This window comes from Glossina fuscipes, unplaced genomic scaffold, assembly GCF_014805625.2.
Source record: "Glossina fuscipes isolate IAEA_lab_2018 unplaced genomic scaffold, Yale_Gfus_2 43, whole genome shotgun sequence".
NCBI classification, from domain to species: Eukaryota; Metazoa; Arthropoda; class Insecta; order Diptera; family Glossinidae; genus Glossina; species Glossina fuscipes.
Window position 1 is genome coordinate 1223172 of NW_023998427.1, and position 26874 is coordinate 1250045.

General features: G+C 34.9%; 1 protein-coding gene across 1 annotated transcript in view; it reads left to right on the forward strand.

Moving 5' to 3' along the window:
• Positions 1–26874, forward strand: part of LOC119637190 (uncharacterized protein DDB_G0283357-like) — an 82543-nt gene that overhangs the window by 9083 nt on the left and 46586 nt on the right. Inside the window, exon 3 of the mRNA XM_038033045.1 lies at positions 3007–3085. Within this exon, the coding sequence (XP_037888973.1) occupies positions 3007–3085 (79 nt within the window). The remainder of the gene's footprint in view (positions 1–3006; positions 3086–26874) is intronic.

Here is a 26874-nt window from a genome sequence, read left to right on the forward strand (position 1 = left end):
AGACAGACGAGCAGACGCACAGATATTTCTATATCAATACACATGAACACAGACGAAACGAGGACAGATGGACGGATATGCTTATGTCGATTCAAAACTTAGCACAGATTGATATTATAAGATTATATATAAACGCTTCGACAAATTGAACATATCGAGAATTCAGGCCAGTGGGTATAAAAATCATAGAAAACTGAAAGTTTGCTTACACTGAATTCATGCAAACATTCCTTTTTCTGTTTTTTCGTTAATATTTCGCTTTCGTTACGTTTCTCCCTGTGAAAGACGTCTTCTCGAATTAATCGGCAAGCGCTGCATGAAAGACTAGTTTAACTTTAAGAAATTTTATTGATAGACTCTAAAGAGAAAAAACTCCTTGCATATCAGCAATAAAATGAAGGCTTTTGGAGATGCTGTGTTCGCGATGGCACTTAATAAATGGCATTAGTAGCGTCATTATGCCGATCGATTCAGAGTTACTTTCTAAACTTTTCTGTCAGTCCATCCCTTTTGTTCTCTCGCATTCAACGTACACGCCATCATTTTTGATATATTTTCATGAAATTTGGTACACTAACGTATTGTTACGAAAATCCCAAATTCAGTAAATGTCAGCTAAGTAATTTTCGTAATAATAAATTCCCTAAAGAAGGAAAAACCAAATGAACATTCGCAGGCGCCTCATGCATCTGCAGGCCGATGAAAACGATTAGCGGAAAAGCAGTCAGGTAAAAGCTAAGTGCACATTCGCAGGCGCCTCATGCAGGTGCAGGCCGATGGAAACGATTAGAAGAAAAACCAAGCTGAGATTAGAAATAAAACCATAAACTTAGGCATAGAATTTGTAGCAAGGGTTTATCGTGGGTTCCTGCCTGAAAGGCTTAATCCCACGGTGGCCCAAGCCACTTTAAGCGTACTACGCCCCCTGGCGAGTTAGACAATCCCCACATAGTAGGGGCCTAAACAACACCAGAGTCCAGAATAGTTTATTGTGTATGGAACAATAAACCTCACTCTGGTCAGTGATGAGGCCTAGCTGCACTCGACTGTTCCACAACCACAGCCACCACGAGTACTCCCCGAAGGGCCGCACCCAAGCAGTCAGGACTCACAAATTGATCAACGCTCGCTTCCGCCATATTGCTTCCACGGCGCTGTTGATCAATTACCACCATTACCCGCAGGCATCCGTGACATATGTTCAAAAGTAAAAATAGGCAAAAGGGGAAAAAGCCTTTCCGTCAAATTCCTTTTTTCATTTTTGCATGTATTAATTAATTAATTCTCGAGAGGGTTTTTAATAATTGGCCAAAGGGAAGGCCGTCCGTCAATTCCTTTTTGCATTATTATTATTCTTTAGTAAAAAATTAATTTATTTCATTACGACTTTATGAACAAAGTCCATCGTATACCCGCAGGCATACGTGGCTTTGTGAGGCGAGCCTCCTGACCCCCGTGGATCCCAGTTTGTTTTACAAAGCCTTTGGCATACTTTGGGCGGATGTTAAAAACAACCGTACTTGCTTCGGATTCACCATACTTCCTTGGTTGCCAACACCATGAACTACTTTTCTTCGAGATATATAGGTCTCGGGTATTGCACTGACATTGCAGAGTGATCTACCATGCACTCGCCAGATTACTACCATCAACGTACTTAAAAACCATTCATTCATATATTTCCTCGGTAGTAACCAGCTGTTGAGTGAAGAGCTCATCTTCCAGCCAACTTAGGTATAGTAAGATGCTTGTAAAATTGTATATAAATAGAATATTTGTGAAAAGTAGGGTTAGTCGGGCAAGAACATTTGAGCTGAGAGTACGGCTTAATTAAATTGTGAATAATTGTACTGTTAAGAAATGCAATTGTAAGTCAATACTCCTACTGTTGTAAAAGACAAAGTAGTAAAATAAAAAGACTTTGTATTTGTGTATTTCTCTTGATCAAAATATCCACGATCTAGTGATACAGACTGTATCTAGTAAAAGCGAATTTCATAAGAGTATTTTGGCCCAGGGACGAACGTTATTGACAATGGTTCGGATTAGAGCATTTCTCCGACCAGTTTCCATGCAACGCCTTGTTTTGAAAAGTGTTTATATGACTAACTGTAGGGTAAATATAGAATATTTAACGATGGGTCCGATGGGACGTGGTCCGTTATAATGTTGTTACATGTCTAAAAACAAAACAATATATAAATTTTTGTTTGTATTGCGTCACTCTAGTGGGAGTATTAATTAGCATTTAGCGAAAGGACATCACTTTTTGCTTCTTTTACTTGATGACAGAACGAATACGAAGCTGGGTTTATTAATAGATTTCTCATAATTAATTCATTAGATGACATGTCATGTGCTCAGTGAATTGAATTCGTCAAGCATTGTCACTGTTGACGGTCGTTCCAAGTCATTTTCTGGATTGAATCGAATTGTTTTCACGATCATTCCACGTGCGAAGCCGAACTTTGAAAACACAAAAGTTACACGAAAATTTTGTAAAAACAAGTAAAAACGTTATAGTCGGAAAGGCCGATTGAGTCCATTTTTAATATCAGGCAGATGGCGTGAGTTTTCAATGTTGCAGCGAAATTTGAAAGCGATAGCTTCATTTTTTACGGCCACGAGAATGTTTACAATGGACATCACATAGACATTACAATTGTGCATAAACTTTGACTTGGCTCACGGCTCGTAAACAAAGTATTAGATGTGATGCTGCATTAAATGAAAAATGGGCCCGTTATGCGAACTTGAAAAGTTCTGGTTTCGTAGCTATTGTAGAAGAATTAGTTTTGACCCAGATGGGCCTTTCTTAGAGAGACCAGATAAAAAGTTCTCCTTGTCAGGCAATTTTTTTCCCCCGACTACCTATGGATAGCGATCGAAACGAATGTGGTCAATACGAATTTGCGACTCATTTTCTTAATTTACTGATGCCGTTTCTTTGTACTTCTCTTGCATTACATACAACATTTAATTTAATAATTTATATTTTCCTTACAGACGTGAACAGGCGGCTAAAAATGGTGAGGAATATAGAGCACCTCCTCCTCGGGTACGGGGTCAAAGCACCTATTTAACGGTAAGCGTAGTCATTAATAATTTACTATTTTCCTTCTGATCTGTTCAAGTTCGTCTTTAAGACAATGAATACTAATGAATACTAAAAAATATATCACTGTAAGCATAAATCTTGAGATCGCACCGTTTAAGGTGAATTTTTGAACATCGTTACAATTACATCATACTAAAATCAACGACTATTTGTAAGGCATGATATGTAAGTCCTTGATCAACATGAATCGCGGAACCGATTTCTTAAAGGAATTTGGGTCGAAATTTTTTCTTCTCATTTGACGCAGCTTGAAGTTAAATAACATAGCGATCGATTGTTTTGTTTCTTTAGCGTGAAGACGCTCTTAAAACATCTGCGTATGTCTTAAACGATTTTCAAACGATTTAATAAAAACTGCTAGACTCTACATAGAACTGGTGTTTCTCTCGACCGCCTTATACGGCACTTTTCATACTGCGTTGACTTTTCTTGACAACGCATCCTGAATTTGTAAATAATTTTTCAAATTCTTATTTTATGGATGAAAAAAAAAAATGCGAACATTAATCAAAGAAACTATTTAGGTATTTTGTCATCTAAGAAAAAAAAAGAAGATGCACTAACACACACCAACCAAATCGTTTTATTGGGATTTGTTCTTAACATATTCCAATCGTCCACTCGTCCTAAAATTGGCCGCATTGGCCGTTCTTCAACTCTTGGATTACTCTACAAGTAATGGTCTTCTACATCGTTCCAGATGTTTCTACTTTCAAGTTGAGAGTACGCGATTATTTTCCTCTTTCTCTGAATGACTCTTCAAAGGAAAAACAAAAAAAAAAGGAGGCATTGTAAAGAAATTACTATGAATGCAATATGATTAAATCTTTATAAATTTAATGAATAATATATCGAAATAATTTCAAGTTAGATTCCAGCACAAATCCGGTTGGAAATATTTCTTTTGCATAAATTTTACAATTTTTCTTTGCTTTATGTAGACCTCGGCAAAAACGTCGCTATAATAAATGAAATTTTGTACATTTATCAATATGGCTTTTAATGGCTGTATTTATTAAGAAGCAGTGCCAAACTTTAAAAATACCTTCGGTCTATTTTATGGTATATAAGATATCTCAACAAATTCGTATGATCACTAATAAAACGATAACTCTTAGGCGAAATTCGAGTTTCTTCATTAGCATAACTTCTTTTAAGAGTAATATTTTTAATTTATTTCAACGCCTCCCCAGCACTTACATGACTTTTTTATACAATGATTTATGCAAGCACTTCACATAATTTTGCCATGTGTATGGATGGACTTATGACACGGCGCACTGTCGCGGTCAAGGAGCATTGTGTTCCTCTCGCTAAGAATTCCATATTCACTATTGATGCTCTTTGCCCTTTTCAAAATAATCGTTTCAAAGGTGAGCAAGCGTTATATCCACTTCATGCAAAATAGTATTTTCTTCTTCTTCTTCGCTTTCCGATACTATTAAGGTGTCAGCTATCTCGATCAATTTCGCTTTCCAGCCTTTAATGTTTTCTGGTCAACATAGCGCATTTGACCGATCAGAGCGTTCAGCATCATTGGTGTTTGTATGGCCGCGTTTGAAATCGTGTTTCGATAGAGCAGAGTTCAAATATCATTTGTCAAGCCATTCCTTGATTTGGTCGGTATTTTTTTCGCGTTAAAAAGCCATGTTTTAGTAACACGTAAAGCTTAAGATGTTCCCATTGCGTTGAGAACAACAAATGTAGCGTCATTAAAATAACTATAAGGTGAAAAGGAATCTGAACAAAATGTTGACATATTTCGCTTGAAGCTTGGTCCTATCTTAAGTTTATATGGATACATTAATTAATAGTGGCGATATCTATATGTCATCCTATGAACTTATTGAATGATGTGCCATATTTATACACCGAAACTGATAATGGTCTTCAACTTGTTAACGTTATATGGAAGTGTACATATATATGCATAGACGATGAAATACATGATACAATTATCGTAATTTATTAAAACGTTTTTTGCGCTTAGAAGGAACTAAATATTCTATTCAAGTCGAATATAGTTTCTCTTCTCCTCTTGGTTTCTTGGGATCATAAAGAAAACTTATGATGCTTAAAACACTGACTACATCATCATTGTAGGATCGTAATTTAAGCTCAATGCTTTAAGGATTGTGAACGCTATGCAGAAAATTATATTGCATCACCACCAGTAAACCCTAGAGCAGCTAAGAGAGATTTCCAGAGTCGTTCGTTTATAGGCAGTCGTTCAGGCCATTAGTAAGTGTATGATTTCGTTTTTAGATATATTAGAAATATTAGGATATATATATATATATGTAGAGTGAAAGGGAATTCGGTTTAAAACTTATTTTCGAATTTTTTTTTCTTCTGCTGAAATATTCAAAATGATTAAGATGTTAAAAAAAAAAAAATTCCGTGGCCTTTTTTCAATATTCTAAAACTGAAGCTCATGACAAATGAGATAAACAGCAAAGCTAAAGACCTGAATGTGTAAACAGAATAATAAAGTAAACGAAACTAACAAATGAATGAGACCGACCCTGACATGATATGTATGTAGAAATGTTCGTATGTTATTCGTTAATAAAAAGAATCGTTCCGCAGCAGAAACAATAAAATAAAATTAAAAAAAAAAAATAATGTTCTTTAGCGGAACAATGAAGCGCGATCAGTCTCTATGGGAAGAGATTTTTTAACTCTAAGCATATTATTGTATTTTACAAGCACACACACACACACACACACACACAAACATATATATATATATATATATATATATATATATGTAGACATATGTCCGCCTGTATTTGCACTGCTCATAAATGTTTGGAGACTGTTTATAAATTTTATAAAACAACAACAAGAAACACATAAGAAATGATTTGCATGTGTGTTTAAGGCGTTTATATATGGTTGATCGCTAACGACAATATGGTAACTGACGGCAATTGAGCAATAAAACACAAGTTTATATACATACACTCTGCGCCGCACCAATTGTTTTTTATTTTCATTTCATTTTTCATATATTTATATATATATAATTCATATATATATTCATTTGCGAAATCTCCTCAGGGGGTCTTCTCTTATGTGCACTAAACAAACTAAAATGACACTTGACTTCTGTCAGACAATGTTTGGCCAAAATGCATGAGGTTATCAGCAGCTTTGTTAACTTGCAATACCGTCTCCGCATTGAACAATTATTGTGCCATCATAAAATAATTTAGAAACTGTATGAAAAAAAACTCGCAACTGTAAACGCTTCGGTTACTGTCTTATGTTAAGCGTGTACGTAAAATGAAAAATATGCTTATTCATGTCTATGTCTACATCCGTATGGCATACGCTGTTGTTTGCCACCAGCCTTTTTTTTTTTCTTTTTTAATTCATTGCCTCATGTAGTGTATTATTTTCAAATGAAAATTTCTTAATTTATGCTTAATTCGAATTAAATTGAGTGTTTTTTGTTTTGTTTTTGTTTTTGTTTTTTTTTTTTTTTTGTTTTCTTTGTTTACACCGTTAACATCGATTATATGCGGGTGTGTCGTTGCTAAGTAGCTTTTCGAAACGTGAAGCCACGAGAAGACCTTTGACAAATCTTGAGGTAATAAAAGATAATCGCTGCTCTATGCGAAAACTATAAAAGCAACTTTATAATATAACTTGGATTCCCTCCCTCCTTTTATATGGTATGTTACATGTTTTTGCAAATTTTGTTTTTGTTTTCTTTGTCAAGAAATTTACTTAATTAAATCACACCTATTTGTCTTTAATTCGAGAGAGGTCATTTATTCACTTATCGCTTATTAGAGAGAATAACAATAAAAAGTTGTGAAACGGGCAATATTCACATAAACACAATTATATGTTATAGCTTTGTAAGAAATTATAGCCGGCTAACATGGAATATTTTGATATCTTGATGCTTTCATTGTTAGAATTGATTCGCGGAATGTTCTTTGGGAACTTTTCGACTTTCTCTCATTGATGGGATCAAAACGATCCAACGGGAACGCCAGAAGTCAAACGAACGGACAATTGCCGTATAATATATATTAAGTTTCCTTTGCAAACATCAGAGAGTTCAATAATTGCAACTTATTAAGTAGGACCGATATCAACTATGAAAGGATTGTATAATGTAGAAGCTTCAAAGAGAACTCCCTCTGCAGCCAAGCTTATTAAAAGCACGCACATGCCTTCCGAGAGCGAGCGAGGACCGCATTATTGACATTGTAAGATAAAATCCAAGCGCTATTTATCTGCCCATAATACTGGCCGTTCGGCTCGCGCAAGCGGAAGATAACGCTTAAATTGTGTTTTTTGTTAATATTCGACCCTGCGAAGGCAACTAATCAAACAATGCACTACACCGACAACAAGTTAGTCTTAGTACGTTTTGGCTCTCATCATATTCTTGATCAGATCAGTGTAAATAATCGAGCTTATGGAGTTATGTTCTCTTCTTTTTCTTTCACTTTGCCGTTCGAACATTTGTCTCTTTGCTGTCTTTGAAATGTTGGCCCGCAAGTGAAAACTGAGGACTAAACGAATCGTCCTGAACGCATATGCTATTGGCGAGGCTGTAGTACGTGCGGAAAAACGGAAAAAACCGACCGCGTCTACCCAAATCTCGTCTACAAATGTTCCTCTTGTCCTTCGGTGATGGGTATAAAAATTATTATTATTATTATTAATTTAATCAGAGAATAAATTCTAAGATTAAAGTCTTAAAGGACTAGCATCGCAGGTTATCTGGCTTTATTAAAAACTCTACCACATTTGAGATTGAGTTATTTAGCTGATTTACAATTATTACGTTTTGGGTTAAGCTATAAAACCGATTTGAATGGCCTTACTGCTAGTCCTTAGCTATTGCTTACGACATCATAAAGATACACTACATAAAGATTCACTTCGGAGGAAGACTCATTTATCACTCATCACACACAGAGTAAACTCACATAACACTCTACATTATCAGTTATACTAGTATGATGGAGTTGATATGGGTGCTCCGGCCATACCCCTAGATGCAGATACCTGTTCCTATTCGGCTTTCGTGTCCTCCTTTAATCTTAAGTTTTCAAAAGAACAAAATGTAGTTCAATTAATAGCATCCGCAGAATCGTGGCTACCAAGCCAGTGTCCGAGAACTTAAATCTTACTAGAGATAGATAGAATTGCTGTAGAATTTGTTTTGATCGTGGCTATATCGAGTCCGAGCTGAGCTAGCGCCACCATAAAAAAAGGACGTCCCTGGCGTGATGTCACTTAATCGTAAAAGTTCTGTATGTTATATCATAATTTGTTTGACTTTTTAATTTGTTAAAGGAATGATTTTTACTGCGAACTGAATGCTCTGCTCAGATTAAATACTTGTTTCATATCATGTAATTTCCATTTATTATAATTGATTTATGTTTGATGTCAAAGGAATTTTCGTAAAGAGATAATTTGTTTTACCGCCTTCTACCTTTTTACATTGTTGACGTACTCTATGGTATATTAAGCAACAAGAATATGAACAAGCAAGGACTACTATGAGGAGCATGCATTTAAACAGCGAAAACTGATGAGTGAAAAGCAAAAGCAAAGCTAAAGAGCAAATAAAAAACCTTATTAAAATTCTACGTCGTCCTACCGGTATTTATATAACGACTTGTCCAAAGCGGGCATTATATACAAAGCGGTCGAAAAAATGATCCGATCCCAAGCACTTTCAACAGCAAGCATTCTTCCAAAATACGGCAGTGTATCAAATTTCACTAAAATCTCTCAAAAATTGTGATCTATAGCTTGAATACAAGACAACAAGATGGATAGACGGACAGCAGGCAGCATTATGTCGATCCAGAAAGTGATTCTGAACGTGACGCTGAATAAAAGATGGGTCCATCTCAAGTCCTTCAGAAAGTTGCATATATACCCTGTACCACGTGTGATCTAGGATGTAATAAGTGGCTTAAAGCATTTCGAAAAGAGTCACTTAACAGTGTAACAATTGGAATTAGTCTTGTTTTACTTGTTGACATTATTTGCATTGCACAAAGAAATATTTGTTATAACCGTTTTCAATAAGAGTGAAGCATGGTTTACCTTTGTTAAAAGGACCCCAGATCGTTTATGAAACGCAAAAGTTTTTCTTTTAATTTTAAAGTATGTTATGGTCGATGCAATTAATATCTACACTCAATATTATTCAAAAGGCTGCTAAGGGTTCTCTTACCAAAACGAGGCCGTTGAAGCAAATTTTCGGGCAAATTCCCCACTAAATCTTTCCCAATTTCACCAATAGTTTTAATATCCGTTTTCAGTCTATGAATACGATCTATATATTTGCATACAGCAACGATTCTAAATAGCCCTACAAGAAATATGGCAAAGCTGTTAAATCTCAGTAACTTCGAGTCTTTAGAAAATCACAATTTCCTCAAACTATTACATCGCCTTACCTACGACATAACAAATAAATCATATGGACATGCTTTGTGACACCTACCCATGTTCTGTTGTTGAACCCGGATCAAAATATTTCAAATCAGGTGATCAAAAAGCTCGTTAAAATTGGTGTACAGTCCTTTTCAAATCAAGGTGTCACGCGATCCCTATTCTCATTTTCAAAGACATAAGGATCGATAATGCCATCGACGTAATAATCCCAGCAGTGAGTCATATTTACTGAATATAAAGGCGTCCTGTGGACAGCTTGTCGATGGGCTTCGTATCAGAGACGAACGTTTTCCTTACTCGCCGAAACGCGGACATGAAAATGAGTCTCATCTGAGAAGATGATATTATTAAAAAAATACCTAATTACAGCCAAGCGGTTTCTCTATGTAATCAGCAAATTCACGACATTCTGATGTTTCGAAGACTGTAATACGTGTGTGAGTTTGTGTGAATTTTCCTATTAATCTAAACTAGAATCATCTCTCGAAATTCACTAAGTTAATTTCAAGCACAAGTACAATTCCCATTGATGGGAAGACCTTAAATTTCACAAAATTTTGTCGTCCGCCAAACTTACCTCAACTGCAATAACAATATCTTCGTTATTGTGAACATTTCTTTGGCTTATTGGGACATGAATATCGCGTAAGCGAAAATATATAATACATTCGAAATGTTCAATAAGACGATAAGTAGCGAGAACGACTAGAAGACGACTATGACGACCGTAAATTAGGAAATGTTCCCCGAAATGTTGCAATATGAGCAAAAGTATTTCGATGCTAAATTTGAATAATATGAAGAAATTATTTAGGTAAACGTGTGTAACCTTTCACGGTAAATTTGCAAAATTTGCAAAAGTCTATAGAAGCGAATAAGCAAAGACGGAAACATATTTGTGCAAAAAAAAGTAGACGCACTGTTAAAAGAAATCATACCATCTCTTGAATTGAATTCAAAAAACCGCTTTACAATATCTTTACTGAATTTTCGTTCATACCCTCAGTTTTAAGTTGATTTATTGTTTAGTTTTTACCAAGTAAAAAAAAAAATTTAACAATCAGTTAAGCATCGAGTACTGTTTATGCTAAATCATACTAAGCCTAGTTTGCAAAGTTGTAAGCAAAAAAAAAAAAAAAAAAAAAAAAAAAAAAAAAAAAAAAAAAAAAAAAGTAATAAAAATAAAAAATCTTTAGATTTTATTTAATATGCTTGATGTTTGGTAGCATTGAAATTTGAAAACAGATTATCATCATATATGTTATGTGTGTATGTAATATGTGCAATTAAAATGTTGTGTCTAACCCATGCTTAAATGGATAAAAAAGAAACGCGATGCTAATCGTTTCCACCGTTTAGTGCCTTTCCGACTTAACTTTTCAAGAATAAGTGTAAAAACTTTTAAAGCAACAAAAGCTATTAACCAAAAATAAGAACAAAAAGAAAAGTAAGAAAATTATATTTGGTCGTAACCGAATCTTTTATGCCCATCACCGTCGTTCTAAGAAAGATTAAAGAAAGAGCGGAAAAAATTTAATTTTCACACCCTATAATATTGGGTGGGCGCGGCAGATGTTTTTCCATTTTCAAAATAAACGCAAAAGTTTATATAATGTGTGTTTTTTCGACTCTATGAATATCAACCAAATAGATGCTCAATAGATGTGTTTGTGGCATATATTTGCAGGCGTAGCCTCTTTTGCAAATTTTTGGAACGGAAGAATGGTTACCACCGGTATTACGCGGTTGATGAGACGGACAGATGGACAGACGGGTAAACGGACATGGTTAGGTGCATTCCGAATTTGAAATTGCCCAAGAATTTATGTACTCTATGCCATTTTTGGAGCTTGCTTCTGCGCGTTATAAAGGCATTGAAAAAAAAATTTCAACTTTGATACGCTATAATATTGAGTAAGCGTGGTCAATTTTTTCCGTTGTTGTACACGCACTACAGCATCGCCCACAGAATATGCGTCTAAACTTTTGCACATTTATTTGCCATAGTCTATGAGGAATGATCAAGAAACCAACTTTTTATTTCTTTTGAAAAACAGTGGTGTTCTCGCTTTATGTAGTACTGTAGTAGGCGAGTCTTTCGACCGATTTTGACCATTTTGAATAATAACTTGTATGCAAGAGTTCACAATGTTTCTGGCAAATTTGAATTCTATAGCTGCATTTTTTCAATCAGAAGAATGTTTAGGGCAGACATTACACAGACGGACAGACGGACATGGTTAAATCGATTTAAAATTTGATGCTGATGAAGAATTTACACATTACATTTGGGGTCTCTGAATTGTCCTTCTCGGCCTTGCAAACGTTTTGATAAAATGAATATACGTCCATCCTACGGTGGTGAGAATAAACAAACTGCTAACACTCTGCGCTGTTTTTGGTATTTGCTGTATGAGGGACATATGTAAAACTTTAAATATCATTATCACTTTGCAGTCGATCATTTCCTTTCAGACATATGCACGCACACAATGAATGCTTGCTTAACTTAAGAAACGGAATATAGATAAAAAGAGTCTAACTTTGCCGATTCGTAGTTTCGTTATTTACATTTAATAAAATATGTTTCAATAGCAGGGTTAGCAGAAAGCTGCATGACGGAGCTGCCGGCAGCAAAAATGTCCACCAAGGTTACTTGTTGTTGTGCTCCTTAGGATTGGGATATATTCGATTTTTTCGTCCAGTTTAATGTTTCATACTCCATAAACTATATATACACGCTTGACCAAAGCATATTTCTGTTCGTTCGTATCCACAAATAACTATCGACCGTTGCTCTTAGAATGTTTACGATCTTGTCGTATGCAACATTATTTTTTATGCGAAGGTCGAGTTTGAAAATCGTCATGATCTGTCAAAAATTATGCCTACACACACACACACACACACACACACACACACACACACAAAATACATAAGAGCTTTTAATTTCAAGCCAACAAGATAGTATTGATCCAACAGCTGGCTTTCCATAGCCGTGCAAAGAGATAGGCGTGTCTAAGAGAAATGCAACATAACAGCTTTTTACGCTTTTTTGCTAACGGTAAGCAATTGTGGTAATCTCTCAAGTTTTGGAAAACCCGTCTATGTTAGTAAACTTTATCTGGTTAGACGTACCCGATGCATATCAAACGTTATTCAATTCATCAAATATATACATGTACTTACATATATATATCGAATGCGGGCATAAACGTTCTAGTAACGGCAAAGACGTTCTTCTACGCTCTTCACAAAAGCTAAAACCCTCGATCCTCGAATGCCTTTCTGAGAATATGCTCTACGTTATTCGTAGGTGATTTGTCGGCATGAGATCTTGCGGTACTTCTAGTTTTGCTTCTTCGTAAATCAATGGATGCGGATGGAACTGTGTTATACGCTTAAAACAAATGCAGGAATCCAGAACTTTCTTCTCTTCTGATGCATCTATATTTGTTTATTATTCTCTGGCTCATTCCGCTATATAGCACGGAAACGCCGAATTGCTTTTCCCTATTTCGATGCCCACTAACGTTTCATACTACATCTGGCTGTTGCGCATTCACTTCTCTTCTATAAACTTAAGAAAACAATATGAATAGCTTGCAGCAGGAAGAATTAGCGAAAGCAGAAAGGAAGCAAAAAAAGAAACAAAGAAAACAAGAAAATACATCGAAATTAATCGAAATTTGAAGTAAGTGATGCCGAAGGTAACTATTAAAAAGATCTTGTTTATACATAATATAGGTAGGTAGGTAGGTAGGTAGGTAGGTAGGTAGGTAGGTAGGTAGGTATATAGTAAATAATACCAATATAGAATAAAATACTTAATGAAAATGAAATAAATGGGAGTTAAGCGTCTTTTGCTCACAACTTACTTTCTAATCATACCACTCTCTACCTGCATGTGTGTGAGTTAAAATTGTTGAAAATCTTTCCTAATTGTTTGCAATGTTTATAAGAAAAAAGGTCTGTCTACCTTTTCACACAATTCACGAATATCTATATTTATATAAAGTAAAGATAATTACTCGGATTCTGATCACATGGACATGCTTTACTGCCTACTTTAATTTAAAGAAGACGACACTCATATTCACGTATATGCATGCATGGATAAAAGCGTTGTACATCACACCGACGTAAACCTATTGAAAAGAAAAAAAAAAAAAGAAAAAAAAAAAGAAAAGAAAGAGTAACAACAAACACACATATATAAATGTTCGGCTTATTGGTAATAATGTGAGTTGGTGTTGCGTACGTTACACTATATAATGGTAGTTTTCTAAAGCGTTGCTGGGTTGTGTGTGTGTCTGTCTGTCTGTCTGTCTGTCTGTCTATCTCTCTGCCTTTCGGTTTCTTATACATTTAGTGACAGTCAGGCAGACAGATGTACATATCTCACACAGTGCTGTGAATTTTGTTACTTGCCACTACATACACATACGTACATATATATATATAAAAAAAATACAATATTTATATGTGCCTACACAATCGCAACAATAAAGGCAAATTACTAAAAATAGCCTCTTTTAAAACTTATAACTGCCGGTATTTTTTTATATAACACAAAATGTCTATGTATGTATGTATGTATATAAAATGGCGTGGATGACTTACAGTTTGCCTGTTTGACTAAACGACTGTGCCTGCCTGTCTTGGCGTCTGAATAGATGGATGCCTCAACTCAAATGAAGTTTATTTTGCTTCTTTTTTTTTTTTTTTTTTTTTTTTTTTGAAGTTGTGCATGATACCGAGCATTTATTCTTGCCTGATGCAGTCAAACGTTTCATGATGTTTATGCACTTCTCATTCTCCACTCATTGAAAACTGTTTACAACATATGCATATATATATATATATATATATATATATATATATATATATATAATTGTGTGTATTCATGTGTATGCTTGTGGATGCAGAGTTTTTGTCTGCCTACACCCTCAGAGAATGGAACATTTTTACAAGACTGCAGTTGCCTTAAGCTGATGCAACTCTGTCAGAGTGGATCCACAAACGCAAGCACGCAAATATACACGATTACAAGGATGCAACTCTCACATGCCAGACATGACAACAAAAGTGAATTCTGCACAATGATGCCGGCAAACAGATCATCGTCGTATACTATTTGTATATTTTGAATGTTTTTCTTTCTTTTTTTTTTGTTATTGTGGCATAATATCAACACACAACTCCTTGCCTATAAAATGTGTTGCACATGTATATGTGTGTGCGCTTTTTATTAGAGTCGTTATTGCCATATGTTTTTGATAATTTTATTGCACCGATCATGAACTTGTGCAAAAATCTTCAAATGCCACCAAACTTAATGATGCATATACGTAATGTTGTTGATGTTGTTATTCCAACGTATATGCATGGCCGGGTATGCACGCGCTCGGGCGTCCATATATGTATGTGTTTATTCATGGACTTTAAGTGATAAAGTTGAACGATCCATAACAAATACAATATCAAAATTTTCAGCTTTTTCTGTTTCCATGGGAGAAGTTAGTCAGTCATCTTAATTAAGAATTTATTTTATTGTAATTATTGATTTCGTTGAACAAATGTCCATTTCATAAATATATGTATTACATGACAGTAGACTATGTAGTAGTATGACAGGGAAGGCCAACTTCTATCTGAATGAGATCAACCAAAATAGACTGTTATAAGTCTTCGTAATGATAAAGGAAAGTAAGAAGAGGCGACGTCCAAAGCGGATAGACTTTATTTCTTTTTTTTTGGGGGCATAGTGCAAAAGACAAACTTGAATTCTTAGTGGTTTTGGTTATTTTTTTCATTTTATAATTGAATTGTTCTTGTTATTGTCGAAAGCAACATATAACGCATTCGTTTAACAATTACGTATAATTGCGAAAAGTAAAATTTCGAAATAACTTATAGCTCGTTATAAATTTATTTATTTTTTTTATGACTTCGGGGGCGGCAAACAAAAGCTTACTGGGCTAATAAGTTTTTGCTGGTCGTAGAGAAGCTATTCATTAGTGACTTTTACTCAAAACTTGCTCTGCCTCTCTCTCTCTCTCTCTCTCTCTCTCTAACTCTCTCTCTTACTCCGCCTTAATGGCGAAGCTTAAATGCACAAAATCGAAATGGAGCTAAAGAGGTGGGTAGGGATGATATAATATATATAAGCCGTCGACCAAAACATGATTGTTTGAACAGAGTGCACTGGGAAATCCATAAACTCTTTCCTCTTCAGTTTAGTAACAATTCGAAAAGAGATACAGTTCTGCGGGAATCGGCGACAGCACGCTGAGCTATTTGTTTGTAATTTCATGGTTAATGCACTCGAATGGATCTATTAGTGCCAGTGTTGTCTATTTTTTATCGTGAGAATTCATTAAGTCAGAAACTTTGGCTTAGTGACGCAATCACACTTCGATGCACATGGACAGAAAGAATTCCTGGACAGGATGTGAGCATGGCTTTTCTTTTTAAATTCTCCATAGTTCATTTCGATATAGCTTTTACGTTAAATCCTTACTTTTTGTTTAATCTTACGGATATGTGTAATTGTTAAGCATACAAAATTAGTCGCTTAATTTAGCTGAAGTTGAATTGCAGTTGAATTGAAAATGAATTGATCGCATTGAATAAAAAAAATTATTTCGTTACAGAAATAAGTCCTTAATTATTGAATTTCTAAATGTGTGCGTGTGTCTGTGTATTTTTGAAAATAAACTGCGTTCACTTTAACTACGACGAACTTCATATGTGACATTGTTTGCGAAAGTTTGGCTCACGTAAACACCGTTGCTTACCTCAGTAAAATGCTTACTTTAAGCAAGATCGATTAGGGTTTGATTGTAAATGGCAACAAGGGCAAATCAAACCTAAATATTTTGGAACCAGTTTATTACCAAGTGATCAGAGCCAGCGTGTAAACTCTTCGAAGAGCACTGACAACATCCTCATTGTTAAAGTCGGCCATCCAAATTTAGAGATAATAGAATCGATGAACTAACTCCTCAACTCCAATAATTCAATACTAGACGAAGACGTTAAGGAAGCCAAAGTCAAAAGATATCAGTCTTTCGCCACCATTAATTTCTGCATAGTTTCTTGCAAAAGGAATAAGCAATCCTCTAATCAATTTCCGCAAAATTTGTATATGAATCATTGTCGACTTTAAAATTGAGCACATTGATCCATAGAATTAAACGCAGAGAACAGTAACTTTTTTGAACAGAATGGTTGGCATCATTCTTTTTACACATGATTATAAGAGTGACGACTGGTCCCCCGCCCACGCAGCAGTAGATGCCAGAGGGCAAGTCCATGTTAATCACATCTGGCATGAAAATGCTTCTGCTTTTGCGATCGCAGCTAGAGCTGTACGTTAAGCTGCACACCCTGCTTGCAAAACCAAACTCAAAGCGGTTAGCATTACAGATGGTTTATCGGTCATAATGGCTATCTATAAACCTTCAAATTCCATTCCAGATAACATTGCCACCTACAGAGAGAGAAATCAACATTTTTTGGCTACGGAGCCGAATTGCACTCTTGGGAAATGAGCAACCAGACCTAGCAGCTTCAGCATCTTTGTCATCAATTGCAACATACCAATCGATTCTTAGGAATTCTATTCCTCCAATTTGCATTTGTGGACAAAATCTTAAGATTAAATGCATATTTTGTGGAGCGCCCTCAAAAAAAAGTACCCAATAATCTTAGTTGCTAGTGCTCAGCCTACTTTTATTGTTAGACCTTAATATATTATATAACAAGAATAATGATAAAGAGAATATATTGGCCGTACTAGAATTTGTTTTTATAGTTCTCATAACTCCTGCGAAAAGTATGGCAGAAATTGGGATAAGAGATATACGGGCTATACCTTACGTATCTTACGGTGCAGGCATGCCTGAATATTGCAAGTACAATAATTTGGATCGATAATTAACTCCACGCACTTGCTTATGTGACAATAAATATAGGTAGATTCCAACGCTGTGTTGGCCAAAGATCACCCACCTATTATGGAATTTTGCTTTCATACTATTCCTTATAAGAGGTCCTCATGTGTGCGTGCGAGTACTTTATTTAATAAATTCAAATAAATTTCGCTTTTTTTTTTTTTTTTTTTTTTTTTTTGTTTTTCTTGATTTCCAATTTTCTAATCTATCAATTTATTTATTAAATGGTTCTAAAAAGTTATATAGTAAGCGCACTAAGCAAAGTTATGCGAGTATGTGTATCAACATATGTTTTTGTTTCAGTTGTGTTAGTATTGAAAACCCAACCCGAGTCTACCTCAACATGAAAACTATTTGAATAAGATAAAGTGAGTATTTACGAGGCAATTGCATACGAACGACAGACACTATCAAACAGACACACTCAACCGGTTTGAAATAATCGTGAAAACTTTGAGTCAATTGTGTATAAGCATGTGTAAGCGTCTTTTTACTTATCTATATAAGAAAAAAACAAAAAAAAAAAAAAAAAAAAAAAGACAAAATCAAAATGAGTGTAACGAGTGTTTGTGTCTTTTGTTCTATATACACTTTAGCTGAGATGCAAATGTTAACATGCAACAATAAATTCACCACAACGGAGTGAAAATACGATTGATATTCAACATAGCCGGTCGCTGTTGGTTGTTAGCGGAGATTCTCGCAAACTCCGCGAATCGTTATGTTATGTTACTTAGTTGATGTTTTGATCGCTAGCTTTAAAACGTAACGAATGTGCGCGTGCATCGAACAAGACAGATAACGACCGAAATAATTCGCAACTTATGGATACGCGTAACCACATTATAGTCTACCTGGAAATGGTTAGTACTGCATACACTTCATGTATGCATACATATTAGATGGAATATCACAAAGAAAAATAAATTATAGAGTGTTGTGGTGTTGTGTTCAATTTTTTATTTTTTTTATTTTTTTATTTCTATTTTTTTTGTTTAAACTTTTATTTGGGTTTAAATTGAAATATGATTTAGTAGAGGACTTGATTTTAGTCTGGCTGTTGCGACTTCATCGTTTACCAAAAATCTCGCAACGTCCTCGATACGATCTCTCTAATGCCATTTTCATCAGAAGTCTATAAATAATTTCGCAAAGAAAAAATATGAAAGAAAAGTAAATTCTATCATCAATGGTTTATTTAATTGCGTTTGAAAAGATTATATATGTGTATCTAATGTAATGCATTAAAATCTTGTCAAACCTTAAATGGTCGCGACAAGTTGAGGTATCGTATAAAAAAAATAAATAAAAATAATAAAAATTTTTGTTTTATTTATTGTGCGTTCGTTGTTTATGGAAGAAAGAACAAAAAAAAAAAAGAAAAGGAAATACAATGATTTGTAAATGCTTTCAGAAGAGTATTCTACTACCTAGTTGTCTACTCATGCGCTCATAATATACAGCATAACGTGCAAACAAACGTAACCAAGATGTGTATAAAACGACATACCATTTATGGTAGAAACGGTTTGCTATTTCTGTGCAATGTGTGTGACTCAAGTTCAAGTTCACGATTCGATTTCAATGCCGCTCTCGGTATAGAAGTAATAATGTGCGCAAGTGTCGGAACATTATAATGCAATAACGCGTCTTCTTATCCTTGTTTTAAATAGTGCGTGTGCCGTGTTTGTGCATGTGTGTGTGTGTGTGTATGCTTGTTTTATTTATTTAGCTATAAATTAATGGATTTTGAAAATAGCAAAACGGGAATAATGAACAAAAAGGTTGAAATCTTAAAAAAGGAGCAATTTTCTCTCTACTTTTCTTTTTTTTTTTTTTTTTTTTTTCTTGTTACCACCACCAACGCATTTGTAATCTTTTATTCTGCGTATTATATGAATAGCGTAACCATAAAGTTTGAAAAGAAACAAAAAAAAAAAAAAAAAACACCTAAATCGTGAAATTAAAAATGAAGTCATAATAAAATGCCAACCAACGCAAAAATACGTTTTCGTTATTTGTTTTTTGCTTTTACTTCAAATTGTCAATATGTGTATTTGTTTGTCTTTAACACAATTAAGCCGGTATCGACATCATCGTCATTATTATTACAAACGTGAACGAACACCATACAATTTATTCCCTACGTATAACATAAATATGTGATCTAAAAGTACGCTCATGTTCTTACAATTTCAACGTCATACGTCCATGCATGATAATGATAATCATCAGATGCATGATGATCATCGCAATGGCGTCAACTTAAACAAAAGAATAATAAAATTATAATAGCGACAACAATAATAGCCAACAATAATAATAAAAACAAGTGAGAAAGCTATATATATATGTATATATTATATCGTCGAAGGAATTTCGTATATCTTGTGCTAAAAAGGATCACAACATGTTTGCTACAACTTAATAACATCGATTTATTCGAATATTTGTGAACCTTAATTATCTAAGATCTTTTAGTTATTTATATCCTATGTATATGCGCTACGAAGCATAAGCGATAATATTAAAGTATTATAAGAGAGAAAAATTTTGAAATTTCATAGCAATTTGTAGAGTTATCAGCGAAGCGGTGACTGAGCTCTTACTTGTTGTTAATCGTCTTCTTATCTTTTCTATATTTATTTATTGATAATATTTTCCCCTAATACAGAGATATATATGCCGTAACGAGTTACGCCTGCTTTGTCCGCAAACATATGGTCAAATTTAACCCTTCGCACGTCTATGCATTCGACTATGTGCCGAGAGATTGTATTTTTTACTTACAATTCCTATGTCAACCTCGAGCCAAAATTATATACTTTTTCGAATTATTAATTAAAGAGGAGAAAGGAGCACGAATTAATAGGGCAAAGGCTTGAACATACCACTTTATTTCGGAGCGAGGGGTGAAATTGATTTCGTTCGTGCTTTGCGTTGGGAGTCATAAGAATTGCTGGTAACTCGTGCGAGGTGAAAATCGCTTTGAGTGTGAGGATGTGAGGATCCTCAAAAAGCGCTACCTTCTCGGAATATTTTCCTCCTTTTATTTTTTTCGGGGAAGAGAGACAGCCAGGTGAGGATAGTAGTGGAAGAAGAGCGCAATATTAACGTTGTGCTAGCAGGACTGTGCATTATTTTAAGATGTTTAAATGAATTAGGGAAAGAATTTTCGAATACCTTTCAGATGGCTAAAGAAAACTTCGCTTATGGACTATATTTCAGATCAAAATGTAAACGTAACAGAAACAAGACGATCACAACAGGAACTTCATTATAGTTATTATAACTTATTAAGAGCAAAGAAATAAGCACCGAGATTAAAAGCAGGGTTAGCACCAGCAACAAAGACAAAGACCTTTCCCTTTTTTTCCAATAGTTCTCTCTCTCTACAATAGTTCTCTTATTCACATTTAATTCACCAGGTACCTTGAAGATTTTCGCAGGATTAGATACTCCGAATACGAATCTCGGAATATTAGAAGGGTTTTGACTCTTCGCAAAGTATATATTTAGTCCTAAGATTTTCTTAACAACCGCAAAACGGAGTAATAGAACCCTGAAGCTTAGACCAAAGCGAATGCTTGCAAATGTTTTGATTTTAGTTTCTTCAACGTTAATTGGATATAGTGGTGGAAGGAGGATAGGATTAACATGCAGTACGGATAGTAGCACTGTTATAGGTAAACTTTTCCATTATTAAAGATGCGTCATTAAAGATGCTTAAGCTGAAGAAGCTGGTGCTAGGTGTGGTCCACACAAAGAGTCCGTACTCAAAAAAATTTTTCATTTTGTCTTCGTAAGTGGCAATGAGATCTCTGACTTAACGATTAACGGTGCTTCAGCTGGAATTTAACAGGCTACAAATAGCTCTTATATGCGTATATTCGAGGTATCCGTTGTAGTTTACTCGTTGCTGTATGTGATATAACAAAGTCGGTATATTTGCATTGTCCGCTGATGAACACAACAATGATTAGTAAAGATAACCTAGAAGGCATACAGTAGGCAAAACAAGAACTGATAATGAAGGTGGGATAACTTATATGTGATTATGAATGAATAGATGAAGCAAATGGAAAGAATACTCTTTCTGCGAATGTTCAAATTATAGATTTTGCGAAGCAAATAAGAACTACGCAGCAGAAAAAGAAGAGCCATCGAAACTGAAAGACCGAATGAACGGGAAATTCGTTGCCTGACCTTAAGAGTTTATATGCCGTATGCGATAACGATCCATACCTTTTTTTATTGACCTCACCATAATAATCTCTCTTCATTTTATCTTCACTTTCGACAAATGTTCACACACGTATCGTTCGGTTCATTTGTAATAAACAGCAGATAAGAGATGAGGAAAAATATCTAATGCCGACTGATCGAACAACTCAATATGTACTAGTGTGCGTAGCCTTTCTTATAGAAAGGGGAGATCAAGAAAACTACAAAAATATAGATTGAATAGGAAATTATGCTATGAAAGAAAATTTAATAACATAAGTAAGTATACCCTACACCATATGGCATAATAGCAAATATTAAAAATTATTCCGTTCGGTCGTCGTAAAGATTCATTTCTTTTGAAAGCTTTTATCTGGTCCGAAAAAAGGGATCGATGAGGTCCACACATTTTCTACAATAAATTTTGCATTCTATACTAATTTTTTATTAGAAAATGCAAAAACGCAAACATGCTGACCACAATTAAATTTTAGTGAGCCACGAGCACGAGCAAAAGTATGGAACAGACAAAGCTACTGGTAGTTAATGCAGCAAATGTTATTTCTCCAAAATACAGTGGAAATGTGGTTTTCGTGTCACTTTTCATATGTTTAGTGTAATGTATCAAAATTCCGCTGACTCGTTGAAGTGAGTTTGCATATATTGATTACATACAACAATGTTGAAAAAACATATTTACTCAGGTGAACAACATATTGATTACGTATTATTGTTGGAATTCAAGCACATGTATTTAGAGTTTGTAGTTACATATCTTGAGTTTCATTTACCATTTTTCATTGTTTATCCATTTGTTAATAAGTGATCTGCATTAGGTAAGAGCCAAATAACATAACGGCTTATTGAATAGATATGTTAATCGCTTTACGTCTAATATCGTGGTTTCTTTCTCTTATCTGTGAATGTATTAAGCATTTTTATTTTATTTTTTTTTTGGAAAAAGCAAAAACAAAAAATAAGAAGATTTATTTATGTTTCCAAGAGTGATTATGTCCACTTGCGTGATCGATATTTACTAATTGTTCGCGAGCTATTTTTGATTTGAAAGTAAGCTAATATAAGACTTTGGATCCCCTACATTTATTTCTTTGCAGTCCTTTGCAGCAGTAATAAGGCACGTTACTCAGCTCAGGACTGCAGAGCCGAATACCGAATATCTGTCCCTCGCAATTGCCAAATGACTTGACGTGGCCGTATAATTGTGAACAAAAAAAAACGCATCATTCTCATCATCATTCTACTAATCCGAGACAGGTCGGCATCCTATCAAGTGACCCTTTCCGTCGCTTAGTGCTTTTTTGTATTGTCTGAAAATTGGTGCATGCTCAGTTTCTACACTGATTTGGCTGCCCCTACTATTTGGCGCTTTTTTTTCCTCACTTTATTTAACTTGTGTTGCGTTTTTTCTGCCCTTATCCTTACTTAAGTCTAGATAATTAGTGTGGACCATCTTTGATAAATCTTGACATTATCTAGTTTTCCATACATACTATTCAACGCCCTCTAAAACTGACGAGAAATCTTGGTAATTAGCGTTTCAATCCAACACAATCACAGCAGCTGTAAGAACATGCCCTCATTCCATCTTTTCAGTATTTCGTCATATTGGCCAGCCGCATAGGTATTAGTAGTAGGCAAGAGTTATTACTATAAAGTTGTTTCACCATACTAGGCTGGCGCCTGAACGTTCTTTTCTCTTGCCCCACTTCGGTCTGATCATCAACCGTCTGGCACATATTGGGGACATTCCTTTAATAAGCGATTATAATAACAAAATATATTTTCCTTACCGCTCTTGTGGAAAGCCGCTGTCTAAAGCCCATCGCAGACGATATTGCGCCGTACTTGGCGTAGTCTATTTCGCCATATCCAGTTTTTTAGTATAGGAAGCAGTAAATAGTATCCAAATTTTATCTGCAGATGTCGTATGAACTTTGTTCGCTCCATATGAGAAACAATTATTACGAATATTATATATGAGCGACATTTTTATTCCGGTTCATTGTTCCAAGACCATAAAAAATACTTGAAGATGTTCAACTGTACTTATATACATTAACATATATTCATATAATTTTCGTAAATATTTTTCCTATAAAATACATACATATTAAGTGTCGTAGAATAAGCTAAAAAATTGCCAAGAAAATGGATGGACTATAGAATGGAGAAGCTTCATTTTATATGTTAAAAGCAATTATGTACTTACATTAAATAGATTACTATTGCATAAGCTATTTATTTAGAGAGCAAACTCTAATTGTGTTCATTAGCTCTCATAGGGATCTTAGTTACAAGCATGTGAATTTTCACACTTTTAAAGGCTTTTTGCTTATATTTTCACACGAAATTGTACCCAAGTACAATTTCAAATCGTTTGTATCCTTCCGTCCATCTGCCCCGTTGAATATTGTATGATAAAATTGATATCTATCACTATCGTGCGCTGTCGGATGATGAATCGTTCATAGAAATCTTTTTATGAGAAACTATTTTATTATTATTATTATTCATTTCTGGCCAGAGGAATAAATTCTAAGACTAAACTCTTAAAAGCACTAGCATCTAAGGCTATCGGCTTAACTATTTTATTCGATATTCGGGTGATGTAACTCGGCTTGTGTATCCGTAATTAGAGTTAGATGCAGGCGACTGTCAATTCTTGCGCATCGTACGTCTCTTGATTCCTCCTGATTACTTGACGATCGTAACGTTGCTTATAGTCTATACTTCTCAATAGCGTTAATAAGTTTTTTCTTCTAATAAATAATGAAATTTCGAGACAATAATGAATGTTGCTATGCGGGATTTAACTGATATGACGCGAGAGAGGTAAGGGTTCGGAGTTAGGGTTTTAGACTTGGATTGCGTCTCATTTTCGCTAATCTTGCCAGTTTGTCTAGTCATATTCATATACATGATTATACAACAAAATTTAGTTGAAATTTATCTCTCTTGGGAATGCTTCGTTCAATTAATATAATAAACAAAACTAAAGTAAAGGAATGAGTTTGGTAAGTTTTTGGTAAGGTTTTTGATGTTAACAAAGTTCATAGCAATTGTGACTGAGCTCCGTTCCACATGAATAACATTCGATAACTGTACTCAATAAATAACTAAGCAATGAATGAATGAATGAATGAATGAATGAATATAAACTAAGACAATGAGAGGAGAAACACTATAAATTATGCACAATTGCAAATATCACGTTTGCAGCTGTAACAATATGAACCATAAATATATACATAAGTATAATTATAATATACAACAATGAGCAACAATTTTATAAAATCTAATAATTTGGACACCAAAAGAAATCTAAATAAATCATGACGACACTTATTTAAAAATGTTGGGAAAAAAATTGCCTCAATTGGATACTTGTGTAAGGAAAGCGGTTCAATTGATTGTCGATTGTGAGCGTGTGAGCAAATTGAGCGAACTTTTAAGTAATGTTTACAAAGTTCTCTTAAATATAACCTTCAAACTGCTGATCAGTACTTGCTACAATCAATCACCTAACTATTGACATTTAAGAAATCATTTGCAGATTGTATTTTTTCCACGGTGTTTTTTCCTTTACCTCTTCACTCCTAATCGGATCAGGTTGAGCCATTGAGGCTTTTTTGCGCTTTGAACTTTTTTAATTGTTCTACATTGCATTTCTAAATAATTTTCTTACTTAACACTCAAAAAAAAAAAAAAAAATTCTATTTTCGAAATTGACCCTTTTTGTTTTTCTAACGAATCTTACAAAGATCTGTCCCACAGGCTTATGGTCAGAAAGTTATTTCGTATCTTGGACACGAAACACCCGATTGACCCAAAATTTGGTACAGAGATGTCCTGAGAAATTGTGCCACAGGATCATATTTAATAATTTTTTTACGAGCTATGAACTGAGCCAAAATTTATGCAGAACGGCAAAGCCTGTGTAATGTCTATTACACAGGCTTTGTTTTGGCCGCAAAAATGTGTCTATCCATTTTCAATTTGACGGAAGCATTAAAGATTCCTGCACGCAGGCTCAATGGACTAAATCGGTGAAGGTAGACGCCTATACAGTGCCTATACAATATAAACTGGGAACGTCTTTGTACAATAGTCGTACGATAAAAATTTCTAACGTATATTCTACAGAAACGGTAGTAATCAGCCACGCCCGTTCAAATCGTTTTTACAATAAGCCTGGTGGTGGATATAAAGTATTCAGTCACAGCTGAATATAATTTTCTCATCCATTTCTCCAAAAGATTTATTTATTTATTTATTGTCTACATATTTTGCAAATAAACTCACAAACAATGGATTTACAGGCTGCCGAATAACTTGGATTATACGCTTGCCTGCATTGAAAACTCTACGGCGACGATTGAGTTGCTTGCCGCGATCCTTTGCTTACTCGGTTAATAGTGCGAATGAAATTTATTTATTTTTACATAATCGGAAAGAAGTCGTTACGTGTTCTGTGTATAATGTTTGATGTGTATATGTTGCTTATTTCGATAAATAAACTATATCGAATTATAAGTTGTCCAATGGAAAGTGACGGAACCGGTGTTGGCATCTATGGCCCGAAGTTTGAGAAGACCATTCTGCTGGAACATACTCCCTCAATGCATCAGAATGCTTAAAGAGACAAAGTAGGCGAAAGCTAATCTGCATTCACTCCGACAGTCACGCTGCTCCAAAGGCCCTGTAAGTGCATGCAATAACGTTCAAGATTGCGTTGGAATGCCTTTAAAACCTGAATGAAGTAGGGAAGCACAATGCGTTGCACCTACTTTGGGGACTCGGATGGAAGCAAATGAAACGGCTGATTGGCTACTCGGTAGGGAAACCAAAGGCTCACAACATTTTTGTAGGATACCAAAGAGCCTCATCAAGAGGCCGGTATCGGAATAGGCTTAGGAAGAAAACAGCAATCCATTGGAAGCGAAGTCTAGGACAATCGCGCACAAGAAAATCCATTAAACCCTCCGACATAGCCGACATGGAACCATGAAGGACCAACAACCCCTGGGAGGTGATAACTGCCTCAGGTATCACCTGAGAAATATAGGTATCTCAGACATCGATACGTGCAGATTCTGCGTGGGGACGAAG